At 38.5% G+C, this 18,780-nt stretch overlaps 1 protein-coding gene across 1 annotated transcript in view; it reads right to left on the bottom strand.

Moving 5' to 3' along the window:
- Positions 1-18,780, bottom strand: part of LOC308388509 (inactive phospholipase D5-like) — a gene marked incomplete at its 5' end in the record, with an annotated part of 75,545 nt that overhangs the window by 10,349 nt on the left and 46,416 nt on the right. The window contains 2 exons of the mRNA XM_080869273.1: positions 1,591-1,777; positions 13,486-13,622. Of these exons, the coding sequence (XP_080725399.1) occupies positions 1,591-1,777; positions 13,486-13,622 (324 nt within the window). The remainder of the gene's footprint in view (positions 1-1,590; positions 1,778-13,485; positions 13,623-18,780) is intronic.

Raw genomic sequence — 18,780 nt, 5'->3', positions numbered from 1 at the left:
AGCTTTATGCCTGTTGTAGCCACACAGATGTTCACAATTTGAAGAAGAAAGCAGAGCACTTCCACCTGCATGCAGTGAAGCTTGCCCTTTTACAGAACATTACATTTTAAATTTCATATACAGCATGTTCAATTTTTAATTGAACATGTTGTAAAATTTTTAGGTTGGTGCAGACTGAAAGAGCATTAGCTCCTCTCTGGCCTGAGGGGACTGAAAGGTGCAATCCGTTTCTGACCATCAGCCTCAGGGTTTCATTAATTCTGACATATTCAATTTTTTATGAACCATGTGTTTTGCCAGGCTGTACACACACACACACACACACACACACACACACACACACACACACACACACACACACACACACACACACACACACACACACACGATGGTCAATAACATTCACCCAGTCCAATATGAATGTGTAATTATCAGCAGGAAATATTGTACTTTTTCATGATTTGATTTACTGTTTTACTTGTAAATGTTTATCAAACACACTTTCTGTAACAGTCCAAACACATGGCTGATGCTAGGTTAAGTGGTGATTCTAAATAAGATGTGTTTGCCTGTGTGTGTCAGCCCTGTGATGGACTGGTACTCCCATCTCTCACCCAGTGTCAGTGCGGACAAGTTCTAGCCTCCTAAAAGTGGTTAGGAACATGGATGGATGGATATTGCATAAAGCTACACTTCCAGTTCAACAGGATGATTCACAGAACAGAGCATCAGAGCAGCTGATTAGCACCAACTGCATAAACACAGAGTGACTCTAGGAGTAATGGGAGTTGGATAAAAAGCAAAATAACATCAGTAACATTTTTGAAAGACGCACAAACATAGATTAAAGCCCATAAATTTAAATAAATGTTGCACAAAGAACAAATACAATGATTAATAATAAAGATATATTCTATCATCACCCCTACAAAACAGAAGTTTTTTGGTTGACACCCTTTACATGTTATGCTTAGGACATTTTGTTAATCTATCAGTAAGCACAATCTCTTTAATCAAAATGATATGTTTAATGCTAAAATATAATTATTGTTGTTATACTTGAATATCAAATTCTGTTTTACAAAAAGCACAGAAAAATATTAAAAAACATTTCTTTGTAATCATCTTGTTTTCTGAAAGAATTTTTCTTTTTAAAGAAAATGTATCCAGTAAATGTATTTAGCAATGCAAGTGTTTAAAAAGGCCAAACAGTCAAATTATTCAATAACCCACAAGATTATAAACACAGTCATCTGCTTAAATTTAAAAATGTAAAACGGACTGAGTACATGTAAAGTAGTAAAAATAAGCTCGCTGATCAACTCTTATAAGCATAAAATCTGATGTTATCAGATTTGGATAACATATAATTTACAGTAGCATTTTTCTCTGTGTAAATGTCCTTTTACTTATGAGGTTTAAAATCAGGATCTTGATTTTATTGAACCTTTAATGTATTTAAGGAACCAACTTTGTCTTTCACCAGTTTATACAGACTAACACAGAGAGAGAGAGAGAAAACGTCACAGGCATAAAATGTAAATACTACTCTTGCAGAATTAAATCCCTGTTGATTTGCTCTATTTTTACCTGTCGGGCAGCAGGCTGGAAACTGGATTCATTATCAGAGGAGTTAAGGAGCCACTGCGGGGAAACTATCTCTACGACCCGGATAGCTTGGTTCAGTAGGTTGTACAGCCCTATGGAGAGGGGGAGGTGGGACGTGCTGTTGTTTAAGAAGGAAATGTCTTCTGGGATGTTCTCCACGAGCACGACTCTGTGAAATGGAAAGAAAAACATACATATTTATGTAGGAACTGCTTGATAACAGACGCACAAAGTCACAAAAGCATCATTTGGATGGTCACAGAACCCTGTTAATGGGAAAATGGATGTGAAATTAATGCGGGGCTTATGCTCTTTCACAAAGCAATTATGGGTGCACATCAATGGGAGATCTTGTGGTAGTGAAATAAGGTTATACTCCTTCTCTGTGACAAATTAGCTTACTTCAGCCTTCTTCCTCTCTCTGGATCGTTAGCTTAATGAGAGAAAGATTTTGAGACTACACAGGCCCCTTAGATTCTATTAAGCTTCATTAAATTGTGTACAGGTTGCCTCTGGCAGGGGTTGAGAATAATTGAAGGCTGATATGCAGAGTTGTCAGATATGTAGATTCAATTACAGCTAGTCAGGGAAAAATGACATTTTTTGCTGTATTGTCAGTGGTTTCTATTATACACTACTCCCTGTGTGGTCACATGGTGCATTTAATGTAAAGATCAGCAGTCTGGGGTTAGACTGCATACTATAGCTACAGCAAACAGAATGTATAATGATGTCATGTACAGAGGCAATTCATCCTTTAAATGATCTGATTGAGTGGCACCAGGTTATTTCCTTTTCTTGTAAACCCTTAGCACAAAGTTGAATGATGGGGAAAATGTACTCTGTGATTGTGTTTTTCTTTTGTATATATCATCCAGTGACTCAGCAGTTGTCATTTTCAGATATCCTGACAAAAATAATAAAGGCATTAGCACTGGAGTAAACAGACTGAATTAGCTGTGGAAGCCAGGCCTAGATCTGCAGCCACTCGGAACCAAGCCATTACCAAGCTCCACTACTTTCTCTCTGCGTTTCTTTAAAGGCAGACATCGATTTATGACAATTGGATTTCAAAAGAGGGAAATACAAAGAGGGGGAGCGGCTATTTTCCTCGAGGGTAAACAGCTTAGCTATCAATTCGGCTGCACCTAGGTTGATTAAGTCTATGAAATAAATGTTGTCCAGGAAGCTAGCAGAACCACTTCTGCACACGACCTTTATGCACTTAAGTGAGAAAATGGATTAAAGTAAGAATTTGTAAGGTAAATATACTGTTGATTACTTTGGTGGTTTATCCAGGGGGGTGATTAAATGCCGGAAATTACAGGAAGTCAATAACCACAGAGGCCAGGACCAGGGCTCAAACTGCTGACACTGCAGCTGAGAAACAATTCCTCTACTCTCTAAGGCACCAATGCCAATCTTGTTATTTTTATGAGTGCCTCCATTCACAGTGGAAACAGAAAAGTGTAAAATAACATGATGTCTGTGAAGGTTCTCAGTCATCCAGGTCATCGTAGTCAAAGGAGCTTGCAAAGAAAAGCGTCTGGACTTCTTTAAGTTACTTGAAGACGTTTCACCTCTCATCCGAGAAGCTTCTTCAGTTCAAAGGTCAAATGGTGGAGAGTCCCAGATATAAACCTAGTGGGAGTATCCCCCCACAGAGGGGTAAAAGGACCCCCTGATGATCCTCTAATCGCCTGAGCCAAGGTGTGAAACTGGGTGTGTCTGATCTTCAACTGTGTCTGATCAGACACCAGCGAGGGAGGATAAGAAGGACAGACGCAACAACATTGTCATCCCCTATGTAGCCGGTGTATCAGAAAAACTCAGGAGAGTTTTCTCCAAGCACGACATCCAGCATTTCAGACCCAGCAACACGCTCAGACAAAAACTGGTTCACCCGAAAGACAAAACGCCAAAACACGACTTAACAATGTGGTGTACGCTGTACAGTGCAGCGAGGAATGCCCAGACCTCTACATTGGAGAGACCAAACAGCCACTTCACAAGCGCATGGCACAACACAGAAGAACCACCGCCACAGGACAAGACTCAGCAGTCCATCTGCATCTAAAGGTCAAAGGACACTCTTTCGAGGATGCCAATGTTCACATTTTGGACAGAGAGGACAGATGGTTTGAAAGAGGAGTGAAAGAAGCCATCTATGTCCACTGTGAGCGACCGTCTTTGAACAGAGGCGGTGGTTTACCACACCAACTGTCTGCCATCTATAATCCAGTTTTGAGATCCCTTCCCAGACGCCTTAACGCCCACTCACATCCTGGGCCATCTGACCTCAGGAATTCGCATGATAAGGTGGGGCCAGGTTTCACAATGAACTCACCCGAAACTCTGGCTGATTGGGTCCCACACCCAGTTTCACACCTTGGCTCAGGCGATTAGAGGATCATCAGGGGGTCCTTTTGCCCCTCTGTGGGGGGTCACTCCCACTAGGTTTATATCTGGGACTCTCCACCATTTGACCTTAGAACTGAAGAAGCTTCTCGGATGAGAGGTGAAACGTCTTCAAGTAACTTAAAGAAGTCCAGACGCTTTTCTTTGCTCCTTTGAGTAAAATAACATGATAAAAGCTCATATGACATACAGTGTATCCTGAAAAGTGGTGTAGTGGAATTTAAAAGTAGCACATTTGCTGGTAAAAAGAACAACAACAACAAAACTGTAAACATTTAAAACGAGTGCAGAGCTTTATCTCTATTCTCTCATGAAAAGGTTGATGGAAGGAAAAGATTAACATTAATGACACATTTATTGATTCGTTTTATTTTGGGCAAGATAAGAAATTTCTTCCTTTTTTTGTTTGACTGTTTTATTTTAGGCTAATTGTTGCACCTTCTATCCACTAATGCTGCAAAGCCAGTTTTGCTTTTCTGCCTTTTGACAAACAACCCACATTTTTGCTAGTTTTTAATACCAGTTGTTATGTACTGTTACTATGTGGTGCATGTGCCAATCATTGGTAAATTTCTTATGGTAGTCTTTCCCAGAGCAACTGTGAGTGGTTGGGTCTGGCAGTTTGGTGTCGCCTTGATGTTACAAGCTTTTCATCACAGCTACCAGTCTTTTTTGAGTGGAAATGCATGAAATCGGCTGTAGATTGAGCGCTGGCACTGGTGGAACAGGGTTATTAGAGCGGAGCAGAATGGTTTAAAATAGAATACAGTGACTTGTGACTCAAAAAGAATGTGTGATAATAAAGGTTGCTGTTTTTGAGTGATTATTACACAAAAAACATCTGTATAAGCTTTATAATAAAGGTGAAGCCGAATATTAAGTATAAACCAGCTTATCAATATTACTAAGAGGATGTAAATAATATATTGTAATGATGTAATGCTGTAATATAATACACGACTCTGCAGTAATCTCTGAGTATCTAATACTTTGCATTTCATTAGAGTAACACTTTATTATTGACATGCAAAGTTTTTGTAGCATTGTTTGTATTGCATTTATTATTACAGAATTACAAAATGAAAAGCTATTCACCTTTTCAGATTATTTCTACTAACCAACAATGCAAAGTGCAGAAAAACAAACTGATTAGTATACATAGACCTACTTTGAGTACCTGAAGCTAAGTCGCCACTTTCACTCTTACCTGTATTTGTGTAAATTAATCTAATTCATGCCAAATGGATACATTTTAACTGTGGAAATATATATATATTTTTAAAATTAGTTCGTTTATAGGCTACATATTTTTAAAACTGTAGAATGTAAAGAATCACTAACAGCAATATTAAATAAAAGATCACTATTGCTCTTTTCCATATTTACATTCATCTAGTTTCATTTTGGACTGTAGCAGATAAAGTTAATTATTGTTTCCCTGTCCATTCGCGATCATTTGTTCTGTTAAAGCCTAATTTAACCTTTTTGTTTTTCAAATGTCTGCCTGCATGTAGAGTAGTCAGAACACAGGGTCAGCAAAAAAGTGACAGCTCGGGAGCTGGACTCAAGGGCATGCTGGTGGGAGTATGAGCTGCAGGTGATAATGTAGTGGCATCACACCGAGAGGCCAGTTTGCAGTTCACAGCTTGAAAATGTATTCCTGGCTAAAATAAAACAAAGTCAGGGTTTTGGAAAGTTGACAGTGGTCAAACAGTAGGATTCGTTCCCTCGACATGCTGATATCACCACATGGAGAAAAACTGTTAATGTTTAATAAAGCAGAGCAACACCAGTGGCACTTGCTGAGTTTCTTTTGAGGGATTTAATTCGATGTGTATTCTGTGCTCTGCCATGCACGGAGCTCGAGGACTCGACACTGAGAGTGAGTGAACTGGAAAAGGAATATAGGGAACTGTGATTAAATTATACAGCGTTGCACCTCGCAGTGTACGTAGAGTATCCCTCTTTGTCCTAAATTGACAGCAAAAACTAGGACAGCTGCAGTAAACACCTCACAATGAGGAAAACAAAGATGGATAGGAAAACAGATTGAGGAAGAACAGGGGTAATCTCATTCTGAAAGGAATCCTCTCAGTCCACTTTAGTGGCTGTGAGATATGATGAATAATCACTCTGACCAGTTTAAACAACGAGACAGGATTTGGTATTAAAAGTGAGGGAAGCAGAGAGGCAGCGGTTGTGTCTTCTGGCAGAGGATTCATTGATTTATGCAGTCTGTGTTGTCCACGGCTGGTTCCCTCCTTTGTTACCCATCTGTGCACTTGTGAGTGTGATTCAGCTCAAGCAGCCAATACCTAAGTGGTGTAAACTTCACAGTGTGTGTGTGCATACACGAGGCAGTGACACAGAAAGAAGAACGAGGGTGTCTGAATGTAAAATCTCACACTCTGAATGATAATGGATTTCCAGTTTCAGTGCTGTAAGCGAGAGCAGTTAGATCACTAAAACGTATTCTCTTAAAATTATGCTCTCCTTCCCGATGTTTTCCTCCACAAGGGCTGAACATAAGAATACATTTCACACTGTTACAGGGCTGCCAGAGCTGAGACTGGCATCTTCACATGTTAAAGATACAGCACAGTAAAAAGTGGATACATCGTACGTCGGCATAATGTATGTAATAAAATCTGTTACATGCAAATGCTTTTATCAGCAGGCGCCCGCTGATCCACACCTATAGTAAGAGCATGTTGATATACCTCAGTGTGCCCGAGTCATTCCTGACATCTGATATAAATTATCCACCCTCTCACGAGCTGCCCTGAGCAGTGGGTGCACAGCAGCGAGGACATTAATATGGGTATCACAGAAGCTGCTGCTGCTGCTCTGCTCCCTGCATGATGTTCATTTTATTTTCACCAGGTACAACCAAAGCGCTCCTGTCACAGTAAACACAGCTAGGATGTTTATTTAAATTTACAGTGCTCCCTTCCTGATTTCTTAGTTGTTTTTTTTGTCACACTAACAAGTTTACATGTTAATGTTTTTCTAATATTATACAAGATAAGCCAAGTAAATACAAAACACCCTTTTTAAATGATGAATTACTTTATTAAAAGAAAAAAGTTATCCAAACCTGCTTCTACCCCAAGTAATTGTCCCCCTTGTTAAATCATGAATTAACTGTGATTAATCCAATTTTTTGGAAAACAGAGTTCAATTTCATTAACCACACACAGGCCGGATTACAGCCAGACCTGGGGACGCTTTGCTGCTTCAGGACCTGAATGATTTGTTTGACTGATGGATGAATTTTGTTCTCTACCAGAAAATCCTGAAGGACATTTTTGGGCCATTAGTTTGTGCCCTGAAGCTCAAGCTCACTTGGTTTATGCAGCAAGACAATGATCCAAAACATACCAGTAAACCCATCCCCAAATGGCTAAAAAACAAAACAAAATGAAGGTTTTGGAATGGTCTAGTCAAAGTCTGGGATGAAATCGTATTGACTTGCTTTGGTGTGACCTTAAACAGACTATTCATATTCAAAAACCCTGCAGTGTGGATGAATTAAAACAATGCTGCGAAGAGGAGTGAGCTAAATGTTCTTGGCAGAGATGTTGAAAGACTCATTCCCAGTTATTACAAAAACTTGGTGGCACAACCAGTTATTACGTTCAATTACTTTTATTTTTTACACAGGGCTAGAAAAGTTTGGATAGACTTTAAATATTAAATAATAATTTTAAAACTGCATTTTGAATTTATTTGTGGTATATTTGTCTAGTATTAACATTTGTTTGATGACCTGAAACATAAGTGTGATAAATGTGCAAAAAATAAAAAATAAAAAGACAAACAAAGTAAATGCTTTTTCATACCTAAAATGATCTGGACTGATTGCCAGTTTGGCCTAATTACTACCTAGCTTTATTTTATACCTGTGTGTTTCAGATACTGGTTGCTGATTGGTTCAGGTAATTTTTTAATTAGCTCAGCCTTTCATTTTTGGGGACGAGGGTCTATTTAAGGTTTTTGATGTCTGATAATCCATTTGTGCTGAGCGCTGCATTTTGTGCCCTGGAGGCAGGAGCAGCACTGAAAGTTTAAACGTAATCTGGTTTGAGCTGAAAAAGGTTATCATTCAGTTTTCACTCGATTAAGCCACACAACACAAACTGCCTCTTATATTGTTATATACTAAATAGCAACACCAATTAAATACAAGTTGCTTGCTTGCTAGTGTTTAACTGATAAGACTTTGCAATGATAAAGTGGACATGATACTTGAAACTCTTTATTCTGGTGTACATTTTAATTAAAATGGATGCTAATGTCTTTGGTAAATAGTATAGTATGTGTGGCACAAGAAATGAAAACAAAATAGCTTATATTTTTTATCAGTTTTCTGTCTTGCTGCTCTACATCTCTTTTGCGTGGTTCACTGCATCCTCTTCCAGCTTTGCCCAGAGGGAAATCTGAAGTGTTTTAATGGTTTGGGTCATGTCAGGAATTGTCAGCAGGTAACAATAAATTGCTCCCCTCTTATTTTTACCTCAAACTAGTAAGTCAGTGACCCACAAACCCTGAGTGTTCCTTTCTGTGCTGACTTGATAGCTACGTTTACCATCATGTCACGATCTGTCGGTTTTAATGTTATTTTGGGGAGTTTTATTCTCTCTAGCATCTTGTTAGGGTGTCTTGCTTTTATTTCCTGTTTTATTTTGTTAGTCCTCTATTTCTGGTGCCTTGTCAGTAGTTTTCAGTTATTATCTTAATTAGTTTCTTCTGTGCTCTGTTAACAGGTTGTTTCCACTCTCCCCGATTACCTCCCATGTCTATTTAGAGCCTCATTTTACTTCCTGTGTCCCTGTTGTCTTGGTCTAAGAAGGCTGTATGTACATCTGCAAACTGCACTTCATGACAAGTCAAATCTTTGATTTGTAGACAACTCAACCTACTACCTGAAACCCAGCTGCCAAGATGCTTCCAGTGAGCTTTCCTCTGTTTTCTTAACATTAACAATCACAGTAGCCAATCTGATCCAATTGAAAATGGATATCCATATACCGGTATATTGGCAGTATATCTGCCATTGTTTCAAATGGTTACTCACAGTTTTCCTGTGCACAGAAAGTACACGCTATTTAACTTTCCCAAAGTCCCAAATAATTAGTTGTTTGGACAGCAGCTACTTTAGAGGCAGTTGCATTGAGATATAGAAACTAGCAGACTTGAAAGACTTCATGCTAAAACCAAGACTTTGTGGACTTGATGTTGCTTGAGCATGCCAATTCTCAAATTCATTAAATCAGCTTATTTAAGAACTTAGACATGGACTTTAAAAAGAAATTAAAACTGAGCTGATTCCATTTAGTAATGAATTTTAAATGTATTTTTTATTTATATTAATAAACTTTTAATTAATTAACTTTTAAGCAGTTTGCAATATATGAACTTTAAACGAGATCTATATGATGTACTCCTTTACACACCATGATGCACCATTTAATCTGTCTTCATGGTGACCTTTTTAATCTTTGTCTGTTCAAGGCTTCATATTTCAGAGAGGTTTGAAATATGAAGCCAGTGTGGAAATGCCGAAAGTTACACTTATTCTCATGGCTGCTTGAGGCTGTCTCAAAGTGAGTCAGTCCCCACAGACTCTGATGTTAAAATGGCACGTTTTGAAAACTGTGTTTTTAGTAAGGTACAAAATGTTTTTGGCCTCTATGGGTAGTTTCTATCTTCATAACAACTTTAGTACAGATGATTTTGATTTTGTGAATTGCATTTATAGTACAGTTTATGGCTAACCGAGCCTGAGAGCCTTAGCTAAAAAAGTGTTAGTCCTCTCCTCAAACCAATGGGCGATGCCATGTTGTTAGATCCATACATCATATTCAGATTATCTGTAAATGATATCTGAAACGCGTCTGATTTTAGGGATGAGGCAAGCGTGGTTCTTCAAGCGTACTTTCTGCATTTCCACAGTAGCTGATGGATCAATACTAACCTCCTTATTAGCTGTCTTACGTGAAGCAATTATAGACGTACACCAGGGATGGATCAGACCCGCATTTGGATGCGATGAGATGAGAGGAAAATTAATGCTCCCACTTTGTTCCAACAACAAAGCAACACACGTGCACATTGTTGTATACCTAAGAGGCTTCAAGCTTCAGTGCAGTTGTAGATTACACTGTTTATCATCGGAAGAGGTAGTATAAATCAAATTAATTATGTGTTTGATTATACTGCCAGGAAAACATGAAGCAACTATCTGCGTCAGCGAGGACACAGAGTGGCAGCAACTCCCATCTCATCCCACCCTGTTCTTTGGATGCAAGAATTAGCATCATTCATGATGGAGGCCAAAGCAGATTAAAAGGAAATCTACATAACAAAACAAACAACTGACAAGTCAAAATTACAACATCACAAATAAAAGCTGCTGACATGTTATTTGGAAGCTCAAAGGGGGTTTTTAGTTAAAGGAGAGTAATGGCTACACAGCATCGAGGTTGCCTGGCTCTGTTCGATTGTTCAGTAGTTTCATTTTTTAAGTTAATCACTAGATCGTTTTCAGAGTGTGAACCTTCCATATAAGACATGCAAGTATGAGCCGTAGATGCATTTGCTTTGATGAATTCGCTTTAGAAATGTAAAGGGCTTGCATGAGCAAATCTCACCGCAACCCCATTACGAATGTGTCAAACTCACAGTGATTTATCATGTTTCAGACCTTGCATTGGGACTTGCTTTGAGCAAATCGCTTTATGAAATCATTAATTACATCTCGTAGTCCTTTAAAATGATGCATGTCACAGTCAAAGCGTCATCGCTAAGCTCATGCAAAGTGAATAACAGTGCACGCGTAGAAGTCTGACAGCACACATTTCTGGAATTTGCCTGCCAAGCAAACAACATCTGTTCGTGTCTCACTGATTCAAGCTCCAAGTCTACCCTGATAACTTTTTCTTTTTCTCCCTCCACCTGGATCACCGTCCCTCAATCATTGCACTGGCCTTATATTTATCTCTCATTCTACCCACTAGCTTTAGGGGCCCTTCAGAGGAGAAGGGGAGTCCAATTTGTCTTTACAAGTTGGGACTACACTTTCAGCCTTGAGTGGAAGAGATAGATGCCCGATAGAGTTCTCTAAAGGCTTGTTAATAGCTGATTGGAGGAAGAGGAGGGAGAGAGTAAATGGACACAGACTTAAAGAGAGAAGAAGGAAGTAATTCAAGACTGAATGTTAAATTGAATAATAAGAGTTTAATGGAGAGGAACCAGTACGAAGTGGCGAGCAGGAGAAAAGGACTGCTGTATCAGCTGGATGCCTGCTGATCAGCCATTTTTACTCTGGACTACAAGGATGTGCTGCAGTGGCTTTTACACTTTTTTTGTCTAGGGATCTATAATCTTAAAACTTGGAACAGACTGTAGAAACTTGCTAAAGTCTGGTTTAAATTAACTGTAGGCACAGCCTGGTCATCATTTCACACCCGTGGGGGAGTGAATAGACATTTGTTATGTTCTGGTGCTTTAGGCAACAGTCAACTCACTTATAATGCAAACAATTCCAGACAGTTGGTTATTACAGTTGCCAAGGCCCAGACAAGCAAAAGAGAAGCTACTTAACTCATGTCAACCGAAGTCTCAAAAGATATTCATTTCTTAGTAAATGCTTCGCTCCTTTGTTGTACTTAACTGCTTCTTCTTATATCTCGCACGTCTACTTGCATCTAAACATCTCAGTGATCTCTAGTTTTGAATCACTTACTTATTTGAGTCTCAGCTGCTGCTTGGGTTTTGATTTCCAGGTGTTTGGAGCTTTGATTTGTATTATTTATTTATTTATTTATTTATTTATTCCATTTATTTATTATTTTTAATTCCCGTGCCATCTTGGATGATTTCATTCCTGTTTTGCTTCATGGCTTTGTTTCTGTTATTAGTAGCTGAAGTTCCTTCACTCATCCTCCATCTGTTTCTTCTTTGGTCTTGTCTTTTTTTGTCTTCATGAGTCTTCTTGAACCCATGTTCAGTATTTTTCCTTTGGATTCGCTTGTCTCCTACTTGTTAAGTGTTAGTATTAATGTCTGTATTTCTTGTTTCATTTTGTCCGGTGTTAGTTTTGCTTGCTGTTTGTCTCCCTCCAGTTGTCTTCACATTTGTCTCGTTAAACTTCTATTGACCATTTTGATACTTTTGATTTTGATGCTTCTTTAGTTTGAAAGTCTGCCTGCAGTGTACAGCATTTTGGTGCTATCCACATTAAACCCTGTAAAAACAGAGGAATCACTGTATGTCTCATTTTCAAACTACAGCTTGTTAAATTTTATTCAGCTCTGAGGTTTCTTTTTGTGTGTGTTATTTCCATCTGCCACCTGGTGATATCAGCGTAGAATGTCACAGGGATTTTTATTTTATTGTATTATTTTTATATTACTTTTTATTTGATTTCAAATGCTAATTTGTAAGTCGCCTTGACTACATCAGAAAATAAGCTCAGTGGGAAATAAACAAAAATGCCACGTTTACATTTTTTGATGATCATCATAAAATGTTTTAATTGATTTAATTTGATCTCCACCACTAAACTTCTGTGTTTGGCATGATGCTTTGAATAGCCTGGACCACGTCCTTGACTTCTGTTGACTTGTTTAGTTACTTGTTACCAAATATCATAAAAGCTTCAAAGTTCAGGAGAGCGGCATTTACTTTTGTGTTTTGTTGCAGATGTTTGTTTGTTTGTTTGTTTTTTAATCTTTCTGAAGCTTGTGTAAATACAGAGCTCGTTTCAGGCATCCAATCAAAAGCCCTTAAAAAATTAGAACCCCAACCCTAAAAACCTGTTGACTCTGTGATGAGGGAATCACAAGTGAAAAATGCTACGTCATTTCAGGGCTGTAGGACTTGCTGCAGCAAGCCTTTATTCCTGATTTGTGAGCTCACTGTAGATCCTGTGACCTTACAATGCTGTCAACAGTGCACATACTGAATTTTAAAACATAAATAAACTTCCCGACTATGATATCTATACCCTTGCTGATGCAGCACAGATAGATATCAGTGGAAACATTGGAAACTGATGTAACTTTTAAATTCTGTAAATCTATTTATTATCAATTTAAACCAGATTTCCATTATAATTGACTAATGGGAAATGTAATACAATAGAACAAACACAATGAGAAGTACAGGCGAAAGGAAAAATGCTTGAAGGTCTTATGACAAAAAGTCAAAAGGGTCAAAATGTGATAATTATGAAAAACTACTGATATAATTCACAACATAAAAGAATGCAGTGTTTCTCAGCCTAATTTTTTTTTAGTTTCTCCAATTTTTCAGACCTCTTGCAAATAATTTTCTTGCAATTCTAATAAAGAAAAAAAAAAATCAGCTTTAGCTTTTAACTTGTGATGAGGCAGAAAGTTTGGAAACCACTCTGGGTGTTCTACAGCTGTGTGTTTACAGATCAGCAGTGTTCACCTGCAATCCTTGCTACAGTTCTCCTCTGTGATCCCGTCCTCGTCTTCACCCCAGATGTCCACGGCAGAGAAAATCAAGGCCACCAATACAGCAAAGCAGCACACCAAGGCAAAGATCACAATGCACTTCTGCTGAGACTGCAAGAAAGAATAAAAAACAACAACACTTAAATTATAAAGGCACATTTTCTGCTCTTCATCGCTACTGCAGAAACACAGCCAAAGTTCTTCAACCTTGGCTCCTATTAGCCGTCTGGCTGACAGAAGTGATTTAATGCCCAGCTCAGCGGGTCACTGGATGATAGAGGAGAATTGAACACCAACATGTAAGAAGTATGACCTCGGAAGTTCTGACTTTCATATAATCGAGAAACAGGAATGAGAAGAAAAGAACAAAAGATATACAAGGAGGTGGTTTTGTTTCTCTCGCTGTCTCTAATTTTTTTAATTTCTTTTTGGTAATATTTATGGTCTCATGAATTTCAACATCCGATATAACTCAGAAGAAAATAAAGGTCACCTGAACTGTGCAACATGCAAATATGAAGTTTGACATCAAAGAATCTGTTTTGCTTGTTAATATTAATCAGCCCTTTGGAGAAATCACAAAGCCAAAATGTAATTTTGTCCCATGCATTGCTGACCAATTACAGTGTGAAAGGAAATGCAATATCTCTACCTCATCAGCCAAACAGCCCCTCTGGGTGCAAATCTACTCTGAAAAAAGAACACTATCCATTATTGTTGACAGGAGGAGGAAAAGTTTCTTACTAAGAATATTTCCTTGGGGATTTGTCGACCTTTGAAAGACCCGGCAGTAGCAAAATAACTGTACAGTTTTCTGTTTACCTCCTGAAGATAAACACACCAGAAATGGGATAAAATGTATAAATAATTATAACCAGATTTGTTCCATTTGCTGTTGTTTAATTATACATACAAGATCTAAAATTGCATGACCCCCAGGAAGTAGAGGAAATTACATAGTACCAGCTCAGAGGTCATGGTAAACGTATCTTGTATTTTGTGTCTTTATATGCCACAAAGCATTTTTGTTTAATTCAACACATTTTCACAGCATCATATTAAATACGATGTCACCTCTGCATTTAACGTGCAGTGAAAGCCAAGATGACTTAGAAATGCGTGTGGTTCTGGTGATTATGATGGATCTATAGAAGAAAACTATTTAGGCCAAATATTGCACAAGCTTAAAAAATGATAATAGAAAAGACCTTTAAGACCATTTCAGACCAGTGAAATGAAATTAAATATGACACATATGTAAAATACAATAGTTGTAGTCAACATACACGTAGTTTTCTATATCGGCTCAAAAGTTCCTACATCACGTTCATTTGCTGTCTTCTTAAGCCTTTGTTTGTTTGTTTGTTTGTTTGTTTTTCAAAAACCTGCTGAAGGTGGTTCAAGTTTCTTTTTTCTCCTCAAAAAATAGAACAAAACTAAACAAAAAAGCAAATGCATAACAACTGTGCTGTGGATTTTAGCAAAACGTTTAGTATCCACTTTGGATGCTAGAGAGAAGAGGTCCCGGGGACCCCTCCAAACAAGCCATACTTGTTCATTCTTTTTCTAAATGTATTTTTATAAACTTTAACATTTAACATGCTAATTGAGGCTTGTGGACTCTGAGCTCTTGGGTTTCTGCAATTTCTCTGATCATTGCACGGTCTGAGCTTAGGGTGAATTTACTGGGACGTCCCTGGGAAGATGGTGTTGACACACACCCGAATGGTTCAGACCAACAACCTGCCTAAATGTTTGCCTTTATAAGCAAACCTCCAGCAACGACCGGCGCTGGGGGTCACATCTGCTGATAATCAGTTAATTAAGTGCAACTGATTAGCACCACTGCTGCTGTTTAGCCCCTTAATTCCTAATGAAACAACAGGGGTGCACTCATTTATATCTATGCCGCTTAACCTGCATAGATTCCTATAAAAACTTGACTATAGATGTCTAGAGATACATATGTAATCATGTGGCTAGTAGGCATACTGTACATGTTTCCAACTTCTTATAGTGTGTAACTCTGTAAAAGTTTTAGTGATATTGAAGAAAATAATTCACGATACAAAAATGAAATATAGAACTGTATTGATTTTTGCTTGAAATCATATTACAACGCTCTACTAGTCAGTGAAGAAAAAATATTCAAATATTTATATCAGTATGTTAAAGATTTTAATCAACTTTACAACCAACAAGCAGTAAATGGGACATTATGTTTCTATTGTAGTCTCAAGGTACTGACTCATTTACAGAGAACTGCCATAGTTATTTGTAAAATAATAATAAATGCATCCTGATTCCGAGAAACCAGCCAGAAGAGCCCAAATTAATTACCCTTGAACACTTGCACAGCAGATCACTAGCACAGTCAGCTAAACTCTCTGTCTACAAAGAGAAATGTTATATCACAGACCATCAACCTCTGCGAGCCACACAAACACATAGCTTTGGTTGCTGTAGTGTGTTTATTGTAGCTAGAGAGATGAATGCCCACAGGTCCTCAATGTGGGAATTAAATTAATCGTTGAGCCAGTCAATGGAGCATTCCCAGAGAAGCAAAGACACACTAGCTGGGATATTCAGCTTCACACTCTCATTCTCACACAACTATCTGTCTGCGCTGATGTCTGCCATAGGAATGGCGTTTTCCACTGGTGGATGAGATATATTACACCGTACATGTTCCATTTAAACCATAATGCAATCAGTTTACATCTTAGACTGACCGGACAAAGAAGATGAAGCAAGGAGATTAACTTAATTGCTGAACCTCCAATCACATGTGATTGGTTGTGTTTGTGCCTGATAGCAGTGATATGAAAAGGTCACGTTAGTGCTCACAAGGGACCATGTTACCTGGCACTGGAGCACAGCTAGAAGTCAGTGCTCCTTAAATCATAGGAAGTAGCAGCATTAGCTAGACAAATAAAGAAAACTTTAATGCAATTATCAAAAAATGTGAACAAAATAATTGCTAGTTTGTGCTTCAATTTGTGAGTGCAGTGTTAGTAGTATTAGTCTGATACTTAGTACTAATCAGCTTGTATCTATGTCTTTGGGATGCAGCTCACTAAACAATCCTTAATGGAATCAAATCAAATCATCAAATCAAATTTATTTCTATAGCACATTTTAAAAGCCCAATGTACATCAAATTGCTTCACAATATAACCGCAATGTAGGCAGAAACAAGGGACAAATAGTACAATTACAATTATAATGACAATAACATAGTGTAGTGCAAGCCAGGTGACAGTCAAACTAATGTGCTTCAAAGGCTAAATTAAACAGGTGGGTTTTTAAGCGCGATTTAAATGCTTGAATAGATTCAGAGGTATGGACATCATCCGGGAGGTTATTCCAGAGTCTAGGAGCGGCAATAGCAAAAACATTAGCAGTCCATATTCTGGTCTAAATATAACTTCTGTCCCAACACTAAGGCAATGGTGACTGCCAAAATACTAACATTAAAGGTACAGTGTGTAAAATCTCACCACTAGATGTCAGTAAATTGCAGATTTCAGTCAACTGAATCCGATCAGTTCAAATACATAATTCATCTCAACTACTGTACAGGGAGTGCAGAATTATTAGGCAAGTTGTATTTTTGAGGAATAATTTTATTATTGAACAACAACCATGTTCTCAATGAACCCAAAAAACTCATTAATATCAAAGCTGAATGTTTTTGGAAGTAGTTTTTAGTTTGTTTTTAGTTTTAGCTATTTTAGGGGGATATCTGTGTGTGCAGGTGACTATTACTGTGCATAATTATTGGGCAACTTAACAAAAAACAAATATATACCCATTTCAATTATTTATTTTTACCAGTGAAACCAATATAACATCTCCACATTCACAAATATACATTTCTGACATTCAAAAACAAAACAAAAACAAATCAGCGACCAATATAGCCACCTTTCTTTGCAAGGACACTCAAAAGCCTGCCATCCATGGATTCTGTCAGTGTTTTGATCTGTTCACCATCAACATTGCGTGCAGCAGCAACCACAGCCTCCCAGACACTGTTCAGAGAGGTGTACTGTTTTCCCTCCTTGTAAATCTCACATTTGATGATGGACCACAGGTTCTCAATGGGGTTCAGATCAGGTGAACAAGGTGGCCATGTCATTAGTTTTTCTTCTTTTATACCCTTTCTTGCCAGCCACGCTGTGGAGTACTTGGACGCGTGTGATGGAGCATTGTCCTGCATGAAAATCATGTTTTTCGTGAAGGATGCAGACTTCTTCCTGTACCACTGCTTGAAGAAGGTGTCTTCCAGAAACTGGCAGTAGGACTGGGAGTTGAGCTTGACTCCATCCTCAACCCGAAAAGGCCCCACAAGCTCATCTTTGATGATACCAGCCCAAACCAGTACTCCACCTCCACCTTGCTGGCGTCTGAGTCGGACTGGAGCTCTCTGCCCTTTACCAATCCAGCCACGGGCCCATCCATCTGGCCCATCAAGACTCACTCTCATTTCATCAGTCCATAAAACCTTAGAAAAATCAGTCTTGAGATATTTCTTGGCCCAGTCTTGACGTTTCAGCTTGTGTGTCTTGTTCAGTGGTGGTCGTCTTTCAGCCTTTCTTACCTTGGCCATGTCTCTGAGTATTGCACACCTTGTGCTTTTGGGCACTCCAGTGATGTTGCAGCTCTGAAATATGGCCAAACTGGTGGCAAGTGGCATCTTGGCAGCTGCACGCTTGACTTTTCTCAGTTCATGGGCAGTTATTTTGTGCCTTGGTTTTTCCACACGCTTCTTGCGACCCTGTTGACTATTTTGAATGAAACGCTTGATTGTTCGATGATCACGCTTCAGAAGCTTTGCAATTTTGAGACTGCTGCATCCCTCTGCAAGATATCTCACTATTTTTGACTTTTCTGAGCCTGTCAAGTCCTTCTTTTGACCCATTTTGCCAAAGGAAAGGACGTTGCCTAATAATTATGCACACCTGATATAGGGTGTTGATGTCATTAGACCACACCCCTTCTCATTACAGAGATGCACATCACCTAATATGCTTAATTGGTAGTAGGCTTTCGAGCCTATACAGCTTGGAGTAAGACAACATGCATGAAGAGGATGATGTGGACAAAATACTCATTTGCCTAATAATTCTGCACTCCCTGTATTCAGGATGCCGGGCAACATGACAGATTCACAAACTGGTGCTTGCTCTTATGGATCTTTAATAGATTTACGCTTTAATAGTTCCTGAGAACACAGTAATTTTGTTGGAAGACACAAATACACACT

The sequence above is a fragment of the Rhamphochromis sp. 'chilingali' genome, assembly GCF_963969265.1.
Source record: "Rhamphochromis sp. 'chilingali' genome assembly, chromosome: 20".
In the NCBI taxonomy this organism is placed as follows: Eukaryota; Metazoa; Chordata; class Actinopteri; order Cichliformes; family Cichlidae; genus Rhamphochromis; species Rhamphochromis sp. 'chilingali'.
The sequence above is the reverse complement of the archived record's forward strand: the minus strand, read 5'-3'. Positions and strand labels throughout refer to the sequence as shown.